This window comes from Halichoerus grypus, chromosome 14 (assembly GCF_964656455.1).
Source record: "Halichoerus grypus chromosome 14, mHalGry1.hap1.1, whole genome shotgun sequence".
NCBI lineage: Eukaryota > Metazoa > Chordata > Mammalia > Carnivora > Phocidae > Halichoerus > Halichoerus grypus.
In genome coordinates, this window is record NC_135725.1 from 51,839,203 (window position 1) to 51,860,497 (window position 21,295).

At 34.8% G+C, this 21,295-nt stretch overlaps 2 protein-coding genes across 2 annotated transcripts in view; one reads left to right on the top strand and one right to left on the bottom strand.

The window, feature by feature from the left end:
- IFT74 (intraflagellar transport 74) overlaps window positions 1-21,295 on the top strand; it is a 91,313-nt gene that overhangs the window by 17,570 nt on the left and 52,448 nt on the right. The window contains exons 7-9 of the mRNA XM_078061323.1: window positions 7,813-7,872; window positions 9,191-9,252; window positions 20,848-20,986. Of these exons, the coding sequence (XP_077917449.1) occupies window positions 7,813-7,872; window positions 9,191-9,252; window positions 20,848-20,986 (261 nt within the window). The remainder of the gene's footprint in view (window positions 1-7,812; window positions 7,873-9,190; window positions 9,253-20,847; window positions 20,987-21,295) is intronic.
- On the bottom strand, window positions 13,203-17,636 carry LRRC19 (leucine rich repeat containing 19). Its single transcript, XM_036106367.2, has 4 exons — window positions 17,556-17,636; window positions 15,473-15,986; window positions 14,619-14,804; window positions 13,203-14,124 (listed from the first exon to the last, which is right to left on the bottom strand). The coding sequence occupies exons 1-4, from the start codon at window positions 17,634-17,636 to the stop codon at window positions 13,796-13,798; spliced, it is 1,110 nt and encodes a 369-aa protein (XP_035962260.1). The 3' UTR covers window positions 13,203-13,795.

Consider the following 21,295-nt stretch of genomic DNA (forward strand, 5'->3'; position numbering starts at 1 on the left):
CTCTGGCTATGCGGGGTCTTTTCTGGTACCATACAAATTTTAGGATTATTTGTTCCATTTCTTTGAAAAAAGTGGATGGTATTTTGATGGGGATTGCATTGAATGTGTAGATTGCTCTAGGTAGGATTGACATCTTCACAATATTTGTTCTTCCAATCCATGAGCATGGAACGTTTTTCCATTTCTTTGTGTCTTCCTCAATTTCTTTCATGAGTATTTTATAGTTTTCTGAGTACAGATCCTTTGCCTCTTTGGTTAGATTTATGCCTAGGTATCTTATGGTTTTGGGTGCAAGTGTAAATGGGATCGACTCCTTAATTTCTCTTTCTTCTGACTTGTTGTTGGTGTATAGGAATGCCACTGACTTCTGTACATTGATTTTATATCCTGCCACTTTACTGAATTCCTGTATGAGTTCTAGCAGTTTTGGGGTGGAGTCTTTGGGATTTTCCACATAAAGTATCATATCACCTGCAAAGAGTGAGAGTTTGACTTCTTCTTTGCCGATTTGGATGCCTTTGATTTCTTTTTGTTGTCTGATTGCTGTGGCTAGGACTTCCAATACTATGTTGAATAGCAGTGGTGATAGTGGACATCCCTGCCGCGTTCCTGACCTTAGGGGGAAAGCTCTCAGTTTTTCCCCATTGAGAATGATATTCGCTGTAGGTTTTTCATAGATGGCTTTTATGATATTGAGGTATGTACCCTCTATGCCTATACTCTGAAGAGTTTTGATCAAGAAAGGATGCTGTACTTTGTCAAATGCTTTTTCTGCATCTATTGAGAGGATCATATGATTCTTGTTCTTTCTTTTGTTAATGTATTGTATCACGTTGATTGATTTGCGGATGTTGAACCAACCTTGCAGCCCAGGGATAAATCCCACTTGGTCGTGGTGAATAATCCTTTTAATGTACTGTTGGATCCTATTGGCTAGTATTTTGGTGAGAATTTTTGCATCCATGTTCATCAGGGATATTGGTCTGTAATTCTCCTTTTTGATGGGGTCTTTGTCTGGTTTTGGGATCAAGGTAATGCTGGCCTCATAAAATGAGTTTGGAAGTTTTCCTTCCATTTCTATTTTTTGGAACAGTTTCCGAAGAATAGGTATTAATTCTTCCTTAAATGTTTGGTAGAATTCCCCTGGGAAGCCATCTGGCCCTGGGCTTTTGTTTGTTGGGAGATTTTTGATGACTGCTTCAATTTCCTTAGTGGTTATAGGTCTGTTCAGGTTTTCTATTTCTTCCTGGTTCAGTTTTGGTAGTTGATACATCTCTAGGAATGCATCCATTTCTTCCAGGTTATCTAATTTGCTGGCATAGAGTTGCTCATAATATGTTCTTATAATTGTTTGTATTTCTTTGGTGTTGGTTGTGATTTCTCCTCTTTCATTCATGATTTTGTTGATTTGTGTCATTTCTCTTTTCTTTTTGATAAGTCTGGCCAGGGGTTTATCAATCTTGTTCATTCTTTCAAAGAACCAGCTCCTAGTTTCGTTGATCTGTTCTACTGTTCTTTTGGTTTCTATTTCATTGGTTTCTGCTCTGATCTTTATTATTTCTCTTCTCCTGCTGGGTTTAGGCTTTATTTGCTGTTCTTTCTCCAGCTCCTTTAGGTGTAGGGTTAGGTTGTGTACTTGAGACCTTTCTTGTTTCTTGAGAAAGGCTTGTATTGCTATATACTTTCCTCTTAGGACTGCCTTTGCTGTATCCCAAAGATTTTGAATAGTTGTGTTTTCATTTTCATTGGTTTCCATGAATTTTTTTTTTTTTTTTTTAGAAATTTTTTTTTTTTTTTTTTTAAAGATTTTATTTATTTATTTGACAGAGAGATAGAGAGAGAGCACAAGTAGGCAGAGAGAGAGGGAGAAGCAGACTCTCCACTGAGCAGGGAGCCTGACGCGGGGCTCGATCCCAGGACCCTGGGATCATGACCTGAGCCGAAGGCAGCCGCTTAACTGACTGAGCCACCCAGGCGCCCCGTTTCCATGAATTTTTTTAATTCTTCTTTAATTTCCTGGTTGACCCATTCATTCTTCAGTAGGATGCTCTTTAGCCTCCATGTATTTGAGTTCATTCCGACTTTCCTCTTGTGATTGAGTTCTAGTTTCAAAGCATTGTAGTCTGAAAATATGCAGGGAATGATCCCAATCTTTTGGTACCGGTTGAGACCTGATTTATGACCTAGGATGTGATCTATTCTGGAGAATGTTCCATGGGCACTAGAGAAGAATGTGTATTCCGTTGCTTTGGGATGGAATGTTCTGAATATGTCTGTGAAGTCCATTTGGTCCAGTGTGTCATTTAAAGTCTTTATTTCCTTGTTGATCTTTTGCTTAGACGATCTGTCCATTTCAGTGAGGGGGGTGTTAAAGTCCCCCACTATTATTGTATTGTTGTCGATGTGTTTCTTTGCTTTTGTTATTAATTGCCTTATATAATTGGCTGCTCCCATGTTAGGGGCATAGATATTTACAATTGTTAGATCTTCTTGTTGGATAGACCCTTTAAGTAGGATATAGTGTCCTTCCTCATCTCTTATTACAGTCTTTGGTTTAAAATGTAATTTGTCTGATATAAGGATTGCCACCCCAGCTTTCTTTTGGTGTCCATTAGCATGGTAAATGGTTTTCCACCCCCTCACTTTCAATCTGGGGACGTCTTTGGTTCTAAAATGAGTCTCTTGCAGACAGCATATCGATGGGTCTTGTTTTTTAATCCAATCTGATAGCCTGTGTCTTTTGATTGGGGCATTTAGCCCATTTACATTCAGGGTAACTATTGAAAGATAGGAATTTAGTGCCATTGTATTGCCTGTAAAGTGACTGTTACTGTATATTGTTTGTGTTCCTTTCTGGTCTATGTTGCTTTTAGGCTCTCTCTTTGCTTAGAGGACCCCTTTCAAGATTTCTTGGAGGGCTGGTTTCATGTTTGCAAATTCCTTTAGTTTTTGTTTGTCCTGGAAGCTTTTTATCTCCCCTTCAATTTTCAATGACAGCCTAGCTGGATATAGTATTCTTGGCTGCATATTTTTCTCATTTAGTGCTCTGAATATGTCCTGCCAGTCCTTTCTGGCCTGCCAGGTCTCTGTGGATAAGTCTGTTGCCAATCCAATGTTTCTACCATTGTAGGTTACATATCTCTTGTCCTGAGCTGCTTTCAGGATTTTCTCTTTGTCTCTGAGACTCGTAAGTTTTACTATTAGATGTCGCGGTGTTGACCTATTTTTATTGATTTTGAGAGGGGTTCTCTGTGCTTCCTGGATTTTGATGCCTGTTTCCTTCCCCAAACTAGGGAAGTTCTCTGCTATAATTTGCTCCATTATACCTTCCGCCCCTCTCTCTCTTTCTTCTTCTTCTGGGATCCCAATTATTCTAATGTTGTTTCGTCTTATGGTATCGTTTATCTCTCGAATTCTGCCCTCGTGAGCCAGTAGTTGTTGATCTCTCTTTTTCTCAGCTTCTTTATTTTCCATCGTTTGGTCTTCTATCTCACTGATTCTTTCTTCTGCCTCATTTATCCTAGCAGTTAGCGCCCCCATATTTGATTGCACCTCATTAATAGCCTTTTTGATTTCTACTTGGTTAGATTTTAGTTCTTTTACTTCTCCAGAAAGAGTTTCTCTAATAACTTCCATGCTTTTTTCAAGCCCAGCTAGTATCTTTAAAGTGATGATTCTGAACTCTAGATCTGACATCGTACTAATGTCCGTATTGAGTAGGTCCCTGGCAGTCGGTACTACCTCTTGTTCTTTTTGTTGAGGTGATTTTTTCCGTCTTGTCATTTTGTGCAGAGGAGAATAGATTAATGAGAGAACAAAATGCTAGCAGGGTAACAACGTCCCCAGAAAATATACTCTAAACAAATCAGAAAAGACCTGAAGCAGTGGGAAAAGAAAGGGAAGGAGAGAAAAAAGAAAAAGAAAGAGAAAAAAAAGAAAAAGATAAAGATAAAGATAAAAACAAACAAAAACAGAACAAAACAAAACAAGACAAAAACAGAATGTGATCAAATATGATCAGGCTGGTTTATAGATCAGTGCCACACACTAGATTTTGGGTGTATTTTGGTCTGTTAAAAAAAAGTGCCTACCAAAATTTTAAAGAAAGAAAAACTTATATATGTACAAAAATAAGGGTTGATATGATGAAGGGATGGAATATGAGAAGGAGGCTCCCCGCTGAACAGGGAACCGGATGTGGGGCTTGATCCCAGAACCCTGGGATCATGACCTAAGCCAAAGGCAGACGCTCGACCGACTAAGTCACCCAGGCACTCCTAATTTTATCTTCTTTATCACTTTTTCATTCCTCTGCTTCTTTCATCCTTGTGGTCATCATATCTATTTGGTTTGGTATCTCAGCTATAGCATTTTCTATTCTAGCGTGACTAGTTTTTAGATCTTTTGTATCTGTGGTAAGGGACTCCCTGGTGTCTTCTATGCTTTTCTCAATCCTTATGATTGTTGCTTTAAATACTGGATCAGGTTTAATACTTATATCTGTTCGATTAGATCTCTGGCCATATCCTTTTCTTGTTCTTTCTTTTGGGATGAATTCCTCCCATTTCAGTATTTTGCTAGGTCTCTGTCTTCTTTTGTGTGTTAGGAAAGCCTGTTAGGTTTCCTGCTCCTGAGAGTAATGCTTTATTAAGAAGGGATCATATACTGTCCAGGGCTTAGTGCTTAAGCAAGTGTTTCTGGTATATGCTGTGTGCACTCTGCTGCTGTGTTTTGGCTGCTCTTTCCTTCAGGTCAGTCCTCTGCAGAGTTTCTTCTTGCCTGCAGTGGGGAGTGTTTGAACCTTGGCCAGAGTGTGGCAGGTTTTAACTAGGTGTGCTCTGGTCTGCTTGTTACAAGAGGCCTGATACTATTTCCACTAGAGCTGAAGCTTTGCAGCTCTCTATGGTCAACAGACTTGCTGTGTGCTGGGGCGGGGGGGGGGGGGGGAGCTTGTGCTGATCTTCTGGGGGAGGGGCCTGATGCTCTGGTTCTCAGGCACACTTGCCGTAGTAAAGAAGAACCTGCAGAGTGCAGGGGGCCGGGGCTTGATGTAAGGTACTCAGACCTTCACTGTTGGCTCTGTGCTGCTCACTGAAGTCAATCCGTGCTGATGGGTGGGAGACAAAAATGGCTCCAGCCCTCTCCCTCATCCATGGAGAGGGGAGTTCACCCCTGCTGCTGTCCGGGAAGCCCTCACAGAAGAGTGAACAATCTTCCCTTGTGTGTCCCATGCGGCCCTCAGATCCCAGCCTTCACCCTGTCAGTGCAGTCTATGTTCTATCCCAGGTATGCCACCCAAATTTTAAAAACTCTGACCTTTAGGGACCTGATGTGGGGTGGACCTGTGGTGGTCCTTTTGCCATGCTGGGACTGTTGCAAGTTTGTCCCAGAAGGGCAGTTGTACCAAAATGCAGGAGTGTGGAGTTTGGAGTAAAATGCTGCGAAGAGCAGGTGTCCACGTTAGCCACCCTCAGCAGGTGTCTCTGTGCCTATGCTGAGGTGCAGGGGAGGGAATTGGTGTCCGCCAGCTCTTTTGTCCCCAGAAAGGCAGTGCCACCTCTCCCAAGTGCAATCAAGAAGGGGGAGACGTCTCTCCTAGTGCAGCCCAGGGGATCCTCAGATTGCACTCTCCACTCCTAGGCCTCTGCCCTCCTCCCCAGGTGCACCGCAGTGCCCACCAGGCTCCATACCAACTAGAGTGTGGACTTCTGAAACTCCAGTCTTTGAGCTCTGCTGGTTGTAAAAACTCAACATCATCAGCCCCTCTCATTTTCCCAGTCAGTGGTTTTGGCGAAGTCTTTTTCTTATGTTATCCTCTGTTCACTGCTCCCTCTCTCCTCTCTCTCTCTCTCTCTCTCTCTCTGTCTCTCCCTTTTCCCCCGTCCCCCTGTTTCCGTGATCAGGGCTCCCTCCCCTCCACAGTACCCATGAATCTTTTCCCCCAAAAATCATGTCTCCACACGTCCTACCTTCCAGAGTGTGGTCTCTTCTCTCCCTCTAGTTGTGCAGTTTATTCTCTCAGTCCTCAGATCGATTTCTTGGTGTTCAGAATGATTTGATATTTATCTAGCTGTGTTCAAGGAATGAGGCAAGCATAGGGACCTCCTACTACTTCACTGTCTTAACCCCTATTCTTCCAGTCTTCTTAAAAAAATACATTTTCTTACAAATACTGCAACACACCCTATTTTTCCCTAACAATACTAAAATATTAATTTTTAAAAGTAACTAAAATTTATTGTGTACTGAATGTTATTTCTTTGGAAAAAACATTTTGCCTTTCTGTGGAGAGCTGTTATCATGAAATTTTAAAAATTCAGTTACTTAGGACACACATTACCTCCATCCTTACGTTTCATTCAAAATACAGGGGTTGCCTTCTGCCAAAATAGAGTATGTAAGATAAACATAGTTCCACCAAGGATTTTTCCCAGTGTGGACTTTCTGAAGAAATAGTCTCCTTGGCTTTCTTCATAACTGTCCCAGTCTTTGGGATGATCTTAGCCCCATGAAAATTTCTAGTGTCAGAATTTTCTTCCTTCTAACTCTGTAGGTCCTCTTGACAGCAATGGTGTTTGGACTTAAAGAGGATAACTTTTATCTCACTTCTAGTGAAAAATAGTGTTACATAAAATAAGAAGCATTCCAGCATAATGGCTAGGTAAATTATGCTCTGCCTACTTGATATTGTTATATTGTACTCATAAACAAATTTTGCTGTTTATGGGATATTGTAATTCTCAAATATATTGGACTATATAATCCATAACGAACATTTTGTAGAGCGTAGTATTCAGTGCAATTTTTTAGTAAATGTTTTGTTCTAAATATGAGAAAGTTTTTTTATAAAATATGAAATTACATTCGATAAAAGCCATTTTTAGTTGTAGTGGGATTCATTAGGTAAATTACTTAGTATGATAATAATAATGTGTAAAATATGTTGTTTGTAGGATAATGAACTAACACCTAGTAGAGGGAAAACATTTAGCCAGTATCTAACATATATAGGATCTCAAATGTTAGGTCTTAGTAGCACTTATTCATATCAGAAGTGAAATAAATATATACTAACACATAGTACGTTAATAAAGCTTAGTCTTTTAGAAATAGTTGTATCCAAATAGTTTGTTTTCAGTAGCCTTCCTGTTCAATTTCTGGCTTCACAACTTGCTATATTTCTTTATCTGCAAAATGTGGGTAGTATCTACTTTGTGGAGTAATTGTTAAAATTAAGTGAAGTGTAATACACTCAGCAGGCCCAGAATAATGTTTGGCACAAGGTAAATACATTAGCTATTTCTATCATTGCCAAATGTTTTGAAGTAGGCTTACTGGTGTTCTGATGGTGCCTTACCCTGTTTGTTTTGTTTTGTTTTGTTTTTAATTTTTAGAAGACCAAGAAAATAATTTTGCATTTTCACTGGTATAAATTTATAAATCTGTTAATACCCTCTCTGCTGGGGAAAAGAGACAGACAGACACAGGTTCCCCAAACTTTTGTCTTCTTCAGACACTTCTTTTAAGGTCAGACATCTTTTCAAAGCAGGCAAAGCTCTTCAATGTACGATCTTTGGGAGAGTAGTTTATTACTGCTCACTTTGCCACCCTAAAAATGTGATTTATTGATTGGCCAAATGCATAGTATATACTTAGATAGCTCAATATTTGTTTTTATTTTAGAAGATAAAATACTTGGAAATATTAATACTTAACATGACTACTCATTGTAAGATTGAATACCATTTTATGAATTATAGAAAACATTTATAAAGACTAATAGAGTGGTTTTTTTTGTATCTTTGCTTTTAGTTGGTAGATAAACTTAATACCAATACTGAAATGGAAGAAGTAATGGATGATTACAACATGGTAAGAAAATTTATAAGCATAAGCAATAGACTTACATAGATCATATCCTCCAATACAAAGCATTTATATCTAGAAATAGTTTGATAAAACCTTACACACCTTACAGATAGGTATTATCTGATCCTAAATACTCTTATTACAGTTGAGTTCCCTCAGTTGCTTTCTGGGGCTTGAACTCACAACCCCAAGATCAAGAGTTGCATGCTCTTCTGACCCAGCAAGGCGCCCCTTCAGTTGCTCTTTTTAAATTTCTTCCTCTTGGTCAGATCTCCCTAGTGGATTCTTTAGTGTCTTTCTACAAGGCTAGGTGAACTGGTCTCACACACAGCATTAGTTAGGGAGTCTCATCTATATTTCCTTGTATATAAATTAGTTTGGAATACTTTTGGTTTAATACTTGCACAGATGGAGCTGAGTACTTACTGGAAATACAATGCCACATTTACAAAGTTTTATAAGTAAGAGAGAAAAGTGAATAGTTATCATATGATGCTGGATATAATACTACTTTTTGATTGATAAATGAGAATCTTTGTTCAATGTTCTTAGATTCCTTGGTAGAAAACAAAATATTAGTAGCTATAACTTGTTTTGATTACAAATATTTGGAAGAAAGTAACATACATAGAGCCTATAGTTTATATAACTTATAATTTATTTATACAACTTTTATATAGCTTATGATACAGCTTATAATTTACACAGACTATTCTGTGAAAGCATAGAATTCATAAAATGACTTTTTTCTAAATTGGGGTTCTGAAAACATGATTTGGTGAAATTAGTCTTAATTTTAGAACACAGGAGAATTTCCAATTTAAAAATATACTTTTAATGCCACATGTAAAATGTGGAAACTTCTTTATGTGTTCTGTCAGTTGTTTGGGATAGAACCAAATTCTAAGCTGAATATGCACAGGTAGAGTCAAGTAGGAGTACTCAGGTAAAATTCTTTTTAAGGATAAAACTTGTGTTTGGTCTAAAATCAACATATTACTAATCAACTATTGAATGCCCAATAAATTTTAGAAATTCTATTTACGTAAATTAAGTTTACACTGGATTATTCGATAGATCACTAAAGAATAGTGAATATTTTTGGTGTGAGATTACAGTGCCTGTGAAAAAGACTTCCTTTTTTCGGGTTGTAGTTTGTTAAGTGAAATAAATACTATATATTTTTTAAAAACTTTGCGTGTGGCATTAGGATTATTATAATAATCTCTCAATTAGTTCACGACCAGAATAACTTTTAAAGAAGTAGTTCAGTTTAATGGTAATTTTTTATCACTATCTTCTCTGTTAACTCTTCATTCAGCTTAAAGCTCAAAATGATCGAGAAACACAAAGTATGGATATCATATTTACTGAAAGACAAGCGTAAGTACAATCCATTTAGAAATCAAACATTTCTAAGGAGCTGAATTAGGTAGTTTAACTTTGAAGTCATTTATTTCCTTATAAATTTTCTCGTTTTTTCCTTGCATTTTTTTTTTTTTTTAAGTAGGCTCCACATCCAGTGTGGAGCCCAGTGCAGACCCAAACTCATGACCATGAGATCAAACCTTGAGCTGAGATCAAAAGCTGGATGCTCAACCGACTGAGTCACCTAGGCACCCCTTCCCTTGCATTTTATTTAAAAAAGCTGAATATTTGCAATACAAATTTTATTATTTACACATCTGTTATTTTCATTTACCATTAAGTACCCAAATCCTGGATAAATAAAATTACTACATAGATTAGATAAATAACATTTCTATTTCAAGTAGTTTAAAATCTAAGATGGGTAAGAACATCTTCATCTCTGCCATTTATAATTTTAACCTGGGCTTTTTAGCTAGTTTGAATTATGAGATTCAAGGCCCAGTCTAATAAAACGCACATTATTAGTGAGCTGTTTACATTATTTCATTATTCAATTACTAATTTCTAATTAATAGTTATAGTAATGCATATATGTATATACATCTTTTTATATAACATGGTTAAAGACCCAATAGCAAATAATTTTGACTTTGGTAATAAGTGGCAGTGTGGCAGTGACAAAGGCCTACAAAGGTAATAGGTAGATGTGATGTAGTTGTCTTAGTCCATTTGGGCTGCTATAACAATATACCATAAACTGGGTAACTTATAAACAACAGGAATTTATTGCTCACATTTCTGTGCAGTCCAGGCTCAAGGCACCAACATGGTCCCATTCTGGTGAGGTCCCTCTTCCTGTTCATACCAGGCATCTTGCTGTATACTCCCATGGTAGAAGGGGGTCTGTGGGATCTCTTTTTATAAGGGCACTAATTGTATTCATGAGGGCTCCACCCTCACTACCTAATCACTTCCCAGAGATTGCACCTACTAATACCATTACCTTTGGGGGCTGGGACTGCAACACAAATTTTGGAGGACATAAATATTCAGATAATAACAGTAGTTAACATAATTATTCTTCATTGATTGGGGGCCTTAATTAAATATTGTCTAAGGCAATGCAAACATAAAACATAAGCTATTTTGTATACACCCACCCCATACATATTTTGTCTCAGAATTTTATCAGTCTTAATCTCTGAGAGCAAGGATAATAATTAATCAAAATTACTTAAATTCTGTAACACCAAATATACTGTCCTGTTACTTATGCATATAATGTAAATATTTGATGAAGAATAGGATGTTAACATGTAATGGCAAAACACTTGAAAGATAAATACAATTTTTTTGTTGATTAAAAACAAAGGAACCTCTTTTTCCCTTATCATTTGATACTGCTGTAAAGTGCTGCCTTAAAAATTATAAATACTGGAAGTCCTTCCCATTTACAAAGAAAATTACATATTCATGGTGACCAAGCTCTTACTTGAAAACTTTCTTTTTTACTGTTCTGGTTTTGAACCATTTAGCAAATATTTATTGTTTACCGTACATAAAATAACTCCCCTAGGTACCTAAAAAGTAAATAATGAACTGTAGTCCATTGAACACCTAACAGAGTTTAAAACATTAAGGTCCTCATTTATTTCATCTGCAGTTATATAATATTCAGGTCCGATTTATAAATATTATATGTATATGTATTATATATATTTCATCCAGAAAGATAACTCAGATTATAAATTTAAGACTGTCTTAGGCTTTTATGTCTATTTGGTTCATTTAGTTAAGGAAAAAGTTCTTAAAATATGGTGGTTTGTCCTGAAATGTCAGCAGTTTCTTAATGTCTGTAGTTTGTAATTGAGGCTGAATGTATTTGGTTCTCCTGACCCTTTTAAGGAGAAATTTGAATTAAGAACAGGAGTTATCTTCATGAAGTTTACTTTTATATGCAGTAGGTGAATAGATTTCATGCGTTAATCAGATGGCCAACATCTCAGTAACACAAAGGATCTACCTTGGCTACACATTCAAAGGGAGCTGGTAATAGCATACCTTGAGAAGGCAGGTCCAAAAAACTTCATTCTCTTCTCTTTTAGTACAACCATTTAGTGTGGTATGACTAAACCATCTGGTTTATTATGGAACATCTATTCATAATAAGTTAGTTATAGTGTAGAGCCTTTAGCATATTACTATAACATTACACTTGGCTTTAATTCAATTTCGTATGCCAACATTCAGTTATTAGAGGCTCAAGAAATTAGATGTAGTCTTTGCTCATTCATAATTATATTTCACTTTACTAAATTTTTCAAATATTAATATTTGCCTCTTAAATTAGGAAATGATATTTTGGTAAAATAATTATTTAGAAAAAGCATTTTGTTTCCATAATTATCTCACTCTTATAATCAAGATTTAAAACAATAAAGTAAAATTGATATTATCTAATAAGAAATATTACATGTAAAACATTTATATCCTTTATTGAAAACGTGTTTCTATAAACACAAGCAAATATGCATTATAAATGAGTAAGTTCTATTTCACAGGGTATATATCATCCTAAACAGTTTATTTCCCTCGGTAGACATTTGAACTGAATTTACTATTGATATGACCTTTAAAATGACCATTTTGCAGAATATAACATACATATACATTATTCTTAGACTCTTTTTTCTGAGAAACTGTCAAGTACATGTGCATTTTAAAAACTTTATTATAAAAAAATTTGAACATACACAAAAATAAAATAATGTTATTATACTTATATCATCTCCCAGCTCCATCAGCTCCATCTCCCAGCTCTATCAGCTCATATCCAGTCCTCCTCCATATAGACATCTAGGCACTACTCCGCTGTATGATGATGAAGAAAATCTAAAACATCATATTATTTCATCCATAAATGTATTTTATTATAGTGTTTTAGAGATACTCTTTTCTCTAAAGGATATAAATACAGTAAATTTTCACCCCTCTGCAGGGTAAAAATGATGGATTTTGTTACAATTTTTTTTTTTTTTTTATAGATTTTGTTACAATTTTTAACGCTACTGTTTGCATTGTTAAAATTATGATTACAGCCAATTGATTATAAGGAATTAGTAAATAATTAACTTCAGACTCTTTCTGTAATAGTCTCAAGGTCATTGTTGTCCAAACTGTTTTTTGGATCATTATTGTGCTATGAACTCATTGTAGGCGTATCTCAAAGAAAGGGTTTTGTTGTCCAGTAAGTTTGGAAAATTCTTAATACTTACTTCTTGAAGAGCAGAGAGCACTTTAGCTTATTAGAATCTTGAATAAGTCCTATGGTAAAGACTCTTGTTTCACTTTGTTTAAACTCAGTATTTCCTATAGTAATTCTCTAGTACTTTGACCATGTACTGTTTTTCCCCCTGTAAATATTTCTGATCATTTCCCTGGAAATTAATATTCTAGAAAACAATTTGGGAAACATTGCTGTATCTACAGGATCCCAAACATCTGTCCATGGACCAACTGAAGATTCCTCAGCTGTAGCACAGACTCATTTGAATAGAACTCTCCCAAAGAGAGGCAGAAATACAGATTTTTAAAAACAAGATTCCTGGAGACTTGTGATACCCACTTTGGAAGCTACCATACTACTCAGTTATGACGATCATGCATTATGGTGATGGTCTTTCTTTATAACTGAAAGCAGTAGTAACCTTTTTTTTTTTTTTAAAGTCAGTAGTAACTTATTAGGGATTGTGCTTGGACATTGTACCTGTGCTTTAAGTTAGTACTAAATTTTCAGGAAATTTATTGTGCTAATTCAGGAAGCATTTAAAAAAATATTTTCCAAGTCCATGAATTCATTCTGTGAGCATAAAATCAATCTTAGTGTGTTGTATGTTTAAGCGTTTTCACTTTGACAAATCCAAAACCTTTATTTTTTTAAAATTTTTTTCTAAAGATTTTATTTATTTGAGAGGGAGAGAGAGACAGAGAGCACAAGCAGGGGGAGAACCGGGGTGGGAGGACAGGGACAAGCAGACTGCACTGAGCACGGAGCCCGACATGGGCCTGGATCCCAGGCCCCCCCAAGATCAAGATCTAAGCCTGAGCCAAAACTAAGAGTCAGATGCTCAGCTGACTGAGCCACCCAGGTGGCCCCCAAAACCTTTATTTTTTTACTGATTCTACTCAGTAAAACTTTAATATATTTTAATATGTATTACATCCAATATCTGGGCTAATATTAGAATCAGTTCATTTTAATGAATAATTTACTTAAGGTCTTTTCCTTATTAGGATGTATGGTCTCCTGAATACTGCTGAAAATAGTAATGCTAGTATTGTCACTGTAAACTACCAGAGGATGTCAATTACTGTATTTGGACCTACTTGCTCAGTACCAATGAGAAAAACATGATTTTATGATATTCATGTGTCTTGCAATTAATATGAAAGTCTACTAGCCACAGTTTGGTATGTCACATGCCTAATCTCCATTTATGTCTAAATTGCGAGTAAACCAATAACTTTTTTTTTAAAAATCAAGCATTTAAGAGAATTAATTTTCTTCACGTAATTCATGTGTATCTATATATTTGTCTTCAATAAACCCATCGTCATCTATCACAAATGAATGTAGTTGTTCAAATATTACTGTAGTTTCTTCAGAGTTTGTATCTGGGGCCTGTGAAGGAGAACTTGAATTTCCAGTAAAACCATCTTCATAGGTTTCTGCTTCACGCTCTTCCAGGCGATGATGATTGTAACTAAGCAGAATATTATACCATATTGGGCATTTGATAGCAACAAAAATGAGGAATGAAGTCATCAGTACAGTGACTACCACACCAACAAGAAAAGCCCAGCTTTTTCCAAGAAGTTTATGTTCTTAATTGGAATACCGAGAGAGAAAGAGAGAGAGATTTTGTTAAATTGACAAAAATAAAATAATCATTAATCATATGTCCTAATAACTCCATAATATTGGTATTAGAAATAAACATTATAATTTTAAGCAAAAGTTACTACAAGATATTTCAAAGTGTGCTGAAAAAATACCTTTTTTCCAAAATAACTACTTGTCTTTGCAGGTATTGTTTATCAATTCACCAAAGAACATTATTGATTTATACTTGTTAAGAATTATGACTTAATTGGTCAAAACTAAGACTCAGAAAAGTTAAATAAGTTGCATAATGGCATTTGGATGGTAACTAGCAGAGCCTAGTTTGGAAACTTAGTATTTTGTAAATCTTTTGTTGAGATGAGGAGTTGTTCTTTTACATTATTTCTAGAAATTTAAAATTTAGGGAAAATGAACTACTTCAGTTTATTTAGTATACTGCCTTCAGCAATATTAATGTTGCAAACCGGTACATTACCTGAGTTTTTTAAGTTGTTCAAAGAGCTATTAAATGTTGAGTTGTTAATGGACTGAAAATGGTTATAAAGATCTTCATTTATAGGTGGAGGAAATTTTGAGTAGCACTCAGCATTATAAGGTACTGTTTTGATACTGTAGTACATCAGGATATCTGGGTAGGTGCACGTGGTGATGTTCTCATTTTCTGGTAAATCAGAATAAGATTTATTATGGAAATAGGATTATTATTGTTAATAAATTATGGCTAACATTTTATAATTATTTTTACCTAGAATTTTTTGGTATACTTATCTGTCATTATTACAGATTATAAGAAACTCTTGTATTTGCCTAGCAACACAAGAAGGGAAAGATTCACATTCTTGTTTATTAAGTTATTTTACAATATATATGGTTTAAATGCAGTATCTGTTTATTGTTTAGTTTGTGTTAGTAAAGATGTTATGATTAAGATTGTGATAAAAATTGATTTCAGGCAGAGCATGGTTTGCGGTTAAGAAAATAGGGCACCTGTTTTTACGTACTATCTGGCAAGATATCCTAAGAAAAGGAAATACCGAAAAAAAAATACTCTTATGTATTCGTATTCAAACTTCAAACTTAATACATGAAGTGACAGTATCATCTCACATATATAGAACATTTAAATTTCTTTTCTTCTCCTTTTTTTTTCCCTAAAAGGCAGAGGAAGAATATCTATTCAACAGTTATTTTTCAGTGTTTCTTCCTGCTTCCCTTAAACAGGAATAGTTTCTTTTTCTTTAAAACATGAAGTGAGAGACTTTCTTGGGGTGGGACAGGAAAAAATCAATCACGTTTTGGTTTTGATTAATTTAAATAATGTTAGCTTACCTAGTGTCACATTTGATGTGTTCAGCCAGTTCTGCAAATTCAGTAGACTGCAAGAGCAGTTCCATGGATTTCCATATAAAATTATTAATTCCAGATGAAACAGTTGTGGTACATCAAAATAGCTTATGAAATTGCCTTGCAGATTCAGAAGTATCAGGTTTTTTAGAGGCACAAATACATCAGGATTCAGTTGAAATATTTTGTTTTGGCAGAGATGTAACTGTTTTAGTTTATTTAAGCCCATGAACGCACCCTGTTGAATTACGTGGATGGAGTTTCTACAGATATTTAAAATTTCTAGATTGGAGAGGTTACCAAAGCCATTATTATATAACATAGTGACATTGTTCTCAGTCAAATAGAGTTCAGTGAGTAAAAAATATGTTTGTAGAACCCTGGTGTCTGTAATATTCAAAGTAATTTGGTTATAACTGAGATCAAGTATAGTAACATTTTTATTGATATCTGCTGGAATCAAAGAATAATTCTTTTCAGTGAAATTACATTTGACTTCCTAAAAAAGAAAAAAATTAGAAATGCATTAATTAGGAAAAATATTAACAGAATTTCCCACATTTTCATATGCAGGTAATTAGACATTGGCAGGAAATAGTTTTGTTTTGTTTTTAGGTGGGGGAGGGGGAGAGGGAGATCTCACAATCCTGTGATCATGACTTGAGCTAAAATCAAGAGTTGGATGCTTAACCAACTGAGCCACCCAGGCACCCCTGGAAGAAAATAGTTTTAGAAAAACATTTCCTCTCTAATATTTTGATGTTATATTGTGAAAAAAGTAAAGCAAATACTTTTATTTCTTCATTGGGATGAAATACTGAAGATTAAGGAAATTCTGATACATGTACCTGAGCAAAGAGATTCTAGTTAATCATATAGATATCTTCTGTTATTACATACTCATTACAGAAAGAATGTGGGTATAATTTCATTACCTATGTGGAAATACATGGCAAATAATTCTCTTAACTCATATTTGTACATGATTTATAATGAGGAAATTACTTTAAAATTTGTTTTTAAAAATCAGAGCTACCAGCACTACACATAGGCTATTAAATAATTAAGAAGTAATAATATATAACTGTATATAGGGTAAACAACTCAAAGTTTGGTGTTTTAAGAGAAAAAAAATTTTTTTTTAAGTGATCTTTATAGCCAATGTGGGGCTTAAACTCATGACCCCAAGATCAAGAATCAAATGCTCTACTGACAAAGCCAGCCAGGTGCCCCCAGAAAATATTTTATAACAGAAATTGAACCACTGGGGCACCTGGGTGGCTCAGTCGTTAAGTGTCTGCCTTCGGCTCAGGTCATGATCCCAGGGTCCTGGGATCGAGCCCCGCCTTGGGCTCCCTGCTCAGCAGGAAGCCTGCTTCTCCCTCTCCCACTCCCCCTGGTTGTGTTCCCTCTCTCGCTGTCTCTCTCTGTCAAATAAATAAATAAAATCTTTAAGAAAAATAAAAAAGAAACTGAACCATTTATTGATTGAATTTAAGAGCCAGCCAACATGAAGTGCTTTCCTTATGTGGCTATAGATCTAAAAAATTAGTTTTTATTTTGACTGTTTTTGCAGTTGAAGTATCCTCATAATAATAGTAATGCAACAACAATAATTTTCCTCATAAATATGTGATTTTTAAAAAACCTTCCCTACATTTTAAAGAGTGGTGTTTAGGGGCGCCTGGCTGGCTTGGTCAGTAGAATGTATGACTCTTGACCTCAGGGTCCTGAGTTTGAGCCCCATTTTGGTCACAGAGATTACTTTAAAAAATGAATGAATGAATGAATGAGTGGTATTTATATCCTGAAACTAATCTCAGATTTTATAGTGAAAACTTACAGACTTCTTTAACCAACTGTTAAAGAACTTAGTTTAAATAAAATGAAGACTGCTGTCAGATTAGAATCTAGCTCACATATCACAGATTTTGAATATACACAGCTAACCAATTAGTTTTGATAGCTTAGATTTTTTTTTTGCTTTAGTTGCCTTGGGATATTTTACTAAATGTACACAAAGTATGCCTTTGAAAATATTTTCACTACCTTGATTGTAAAAACTTACTGTTTGAGAAGACTGGCTTTCGTCTGATAATAATAGCAGAGAGAGGGGCCAAAACAAGATTGTGATGCATGTAGTTTTCATATCGCAGGCCTGATAGAAAAGAGAATATTTTCATCTCAATAGGAGAAGAACTTTAGAGAGTACTGAGGATATTTTGATTTCCCCTTTTCTCCTTTTAAATCCATTTTTTCTTAAAATATATGAAATGTGGAACACGTACATGTTGCCACACCCTCCCTGCACTCTAATCTTAAACTGGAAAGTCCCTGGCAAATGAAAGTGTTTTTCGAATGTCTCATTAGTTCCTGATCGATTAAAAGTAAACTTTAAAACAAGTGAAGTGGTTGTATATTTTAAAATTTTAATATATGTGTATGAAAGAAAGTCAAGACTATATTTAGGTGTATGTACATGTTTAAGTATATGCTTATATAGCTATTTTTTGGTTTTTTTATTTTTAGACATTGTCTATTGATATAATCTGTTGACTTAAAACTGTGGGAGATGAGAGCCTTCAGCTGTTTTTCAGACACTCCCTACCTTCATCTTCAATCCATTGAATGTATGCTTTCTATCTCTTCATTCTACAAACATAGTTACTTATAATTTTGGTCTTTTTCCATCTTGTGAATTTGCTTTTAAGTTAATGTCACTTTCAGAATGCTCTATGATTAGCATATTTCAGAATAAAAAGATCTTATAAATTTGATTAGATGAAACCTTTTTTTCCCAAAAGAAAATTAATTACTTTATATTACATTATAAATGTATTTGGAAAAGACTTTTTGGCCACATCCCAGGTTTATATTTCTAAGGTAGAGCATACGAAGATATAATTATATTTTCTGCTCTCTCATCCCGTATTAAAGAAAGATTTTTGTAGATTAACAAACCTAAATATGGTTTGTTTGTTTTAAATTCACCAGCAACCATCAAACCTGTAAATATATGGGATCTTACCTTTACTTTTTTCTTTTCTCTGAGACTTGTGTGCTAAGGAATCTACTGTTTCTTCTAGACCATTAAAAAAAAAATATGTCATATGTTGCATTTCACTATGCTTTAACCTTTGTACCCAAAGAACACGTGATTAAAAAAAAAAAGCTAGACTTCTTAGCAAAAGATTGACTAGAAGAATAATTTCTTAGTCATCTTTGACTTTTTTAGCATAACAAGTAAAATGCTTTGCTTAACCTTTGTGTTTCTTAATTACTCTTGAAAAATGTAAGTATTAGCAAATTTACTTTGCAAGTTAAAGTATATAATATTGAAAAATGCATACTTGGAAAGATATATTGTTAAAGTGATTTAAAGTTAGTCCTAAAGGTATTTCGTGTTTAGAAAGATTCAAGTTGAAAAGATAGCCCCCGAGTTTTGAATTCCCGTTTCAACTTTGTTTACTCATTTTTATGACACTGTCATTGGTGGATTTACTGCCAAGTTATTATAGGAGCGAAGTGCTCAAAGCATCAAAAGACCTAACGCTGGCCATATTGTGACCCTCAAAAAATGAGTTACCTTCCTTGTGCTGCAGCTTCCCCTCTGTAAAATGGAATACTGTATTACCCTCGTTCCCCTGTAACTACAGTAAACATATATCAGGCAAAAACGCGGTTAAGATTCATTGTCGATAGTGAATAATCATGGAGTTCAGAATGAGTTAGTTCCAAAAGATTAACTCCCATGAGCCTTAGTATCCTTAATCTATGAAACAAAAAGATTGAAATTGACCTTTCCTGCTTGAAAATTCTGTGAGCCCATAAACCCATGTAAATTCAGCAGCAAACACGTTTGTTATACGATAGTAATTGAAGTTCAAAGAGAAGATATCACTCCTTGTCAATAGACAAAAATAAATAGAAATTCCAGGTTGTTTGTCTGATTTTGTTCATCTTTTATTGGGTTATTATGAGATGTTGTTTGTAGGAAAATTTCTGAGTTTAGATCGTTTTATTCTGGCAGTGTAAAAAATGTGTGGGGAATACGTGAATCTGTAAGGCTTAGAGAGTGATTGTGAAAACTATTAGTTGATAACTACATGTGAAAGATTAAATAGAATACTCCTATTTTGAAACTCAAAATAAAAATTTTGATATTTAGACTAAACAGTTATCTTCAAGTAGTCTTTTTAGTCTTGAAGTAGTTACATGATAACTAGCATCTTTTTGTTGTTGTTTTTTTTTCCAAAATTCTGGAGAATTTTTTCAGAATTCTAGAGAAAAATTCTATCCTATTGATAATTGACCTTGCTTAGGTAATAAGTGGCACATCACTGGTATTTCTTATGATTATATGATAAAGATGGTTATTGTTTGTAATTAATGACTATTTCTCTTATATGGTTACACTTGTGATATTCGTGTTATGTTTTTGGAGACACTAACTTATTTTGCACCGCTAAAATACAGTTGATAAGTTTTGGAATACCAATTTTAATTAAAGTAGTAGGTAAGCAAAATATATTATTAATCTAAAGTTACGATTTTTTTTTTTAATCAAATTGCACTGTAGGTCTCCCTACTCTCAGATCAGTCAGAGCTGTGTTACTTTATATCATTTACATGGTGAACTACAATACAAGATTTCATTTGGTCAAAGAATTTGTAGCTAAAAGATGTTTGAAAACCACTATTCTAAAATTGTCTTATTTGTCTTGAGGGTATGACAGAGTTGTAAATACATCCTCATATGTGCAAGGCTTTAGGGATTTTTCTGTGATAATCTTTGTGTTTTCTTATAAGAAAGTAAAATGAGTAGTAAGGAAATAGAAGGATTTGGGGATTGAGAAGAGAAAGATATAAAATAAGTCTGTGCTGATGGGGACAATTTTTTTTTTTTTTTTGGAAGTGTAAGGGATTTTCATATTGTCTTAATTTTTAACTGAAGTATAGTTGACACAATGTTAATTTAAGTTTCAGGTGTACAATGTAGTGATTCAACAGTTCCATATGTTATGCAATGTTCACCACAAGTTACCATCATCATATAGCACTATTACAGTACTGTTGACTATATTACCTATGCTGTACTTTTCATCCCTGAGACTTACTCATTCCTTAACTAGAAACCTGTACCTCCCACTCCCCTTCACCCATTTTTGCCCATGCCCCACCCTCTTCCCTCTGGCAACCACCAGTTTGTTCTCCAAATAGAATTTTTTGTATATCTATAAGGATTACAAACTACGTTGAATAACTTTACCATATTTAGTTGGGACCATGACCTCAGTAAAATTAATTGTTGTTATTCCCCTCAATGTAGTAAGAGGAATATTGGATACTTTTGATTTCAGGAAGGAAAAACAAATTAGAAGTGTAGAAGAAGAAGTTGAACAGGAAAAACAAGCAGCAGATGGCATTATCAAAAACATGTCTCCTGAAAAACAAATCAAGTACACAGAAATGAAAACCACAAATGAGAAATTGTTGCAGGTAATACTAATCACTACTTCGTCCAGCATATAGCAGTCTTGCTACTATATGGTCTGAAGATGGGCAGCATTGGCATCCCTGAGAACTTGACTAGACCTACTGATCAGAATCTTAATTTAACAAGGTTCCCAGATAATTCGTATGAACGGACATTTAAATTTGAGAAGCACTAATCTAGAAAACTTCATTTTCTTATGCTGCATGATGATCAAATCTTACTGTATTATTTGTTCATTTCTATGCATCTTTCACTTTTGCATGTCATACAGATACATGAAAACACTTGGGTTTTTTTTTTAATGAACTGTT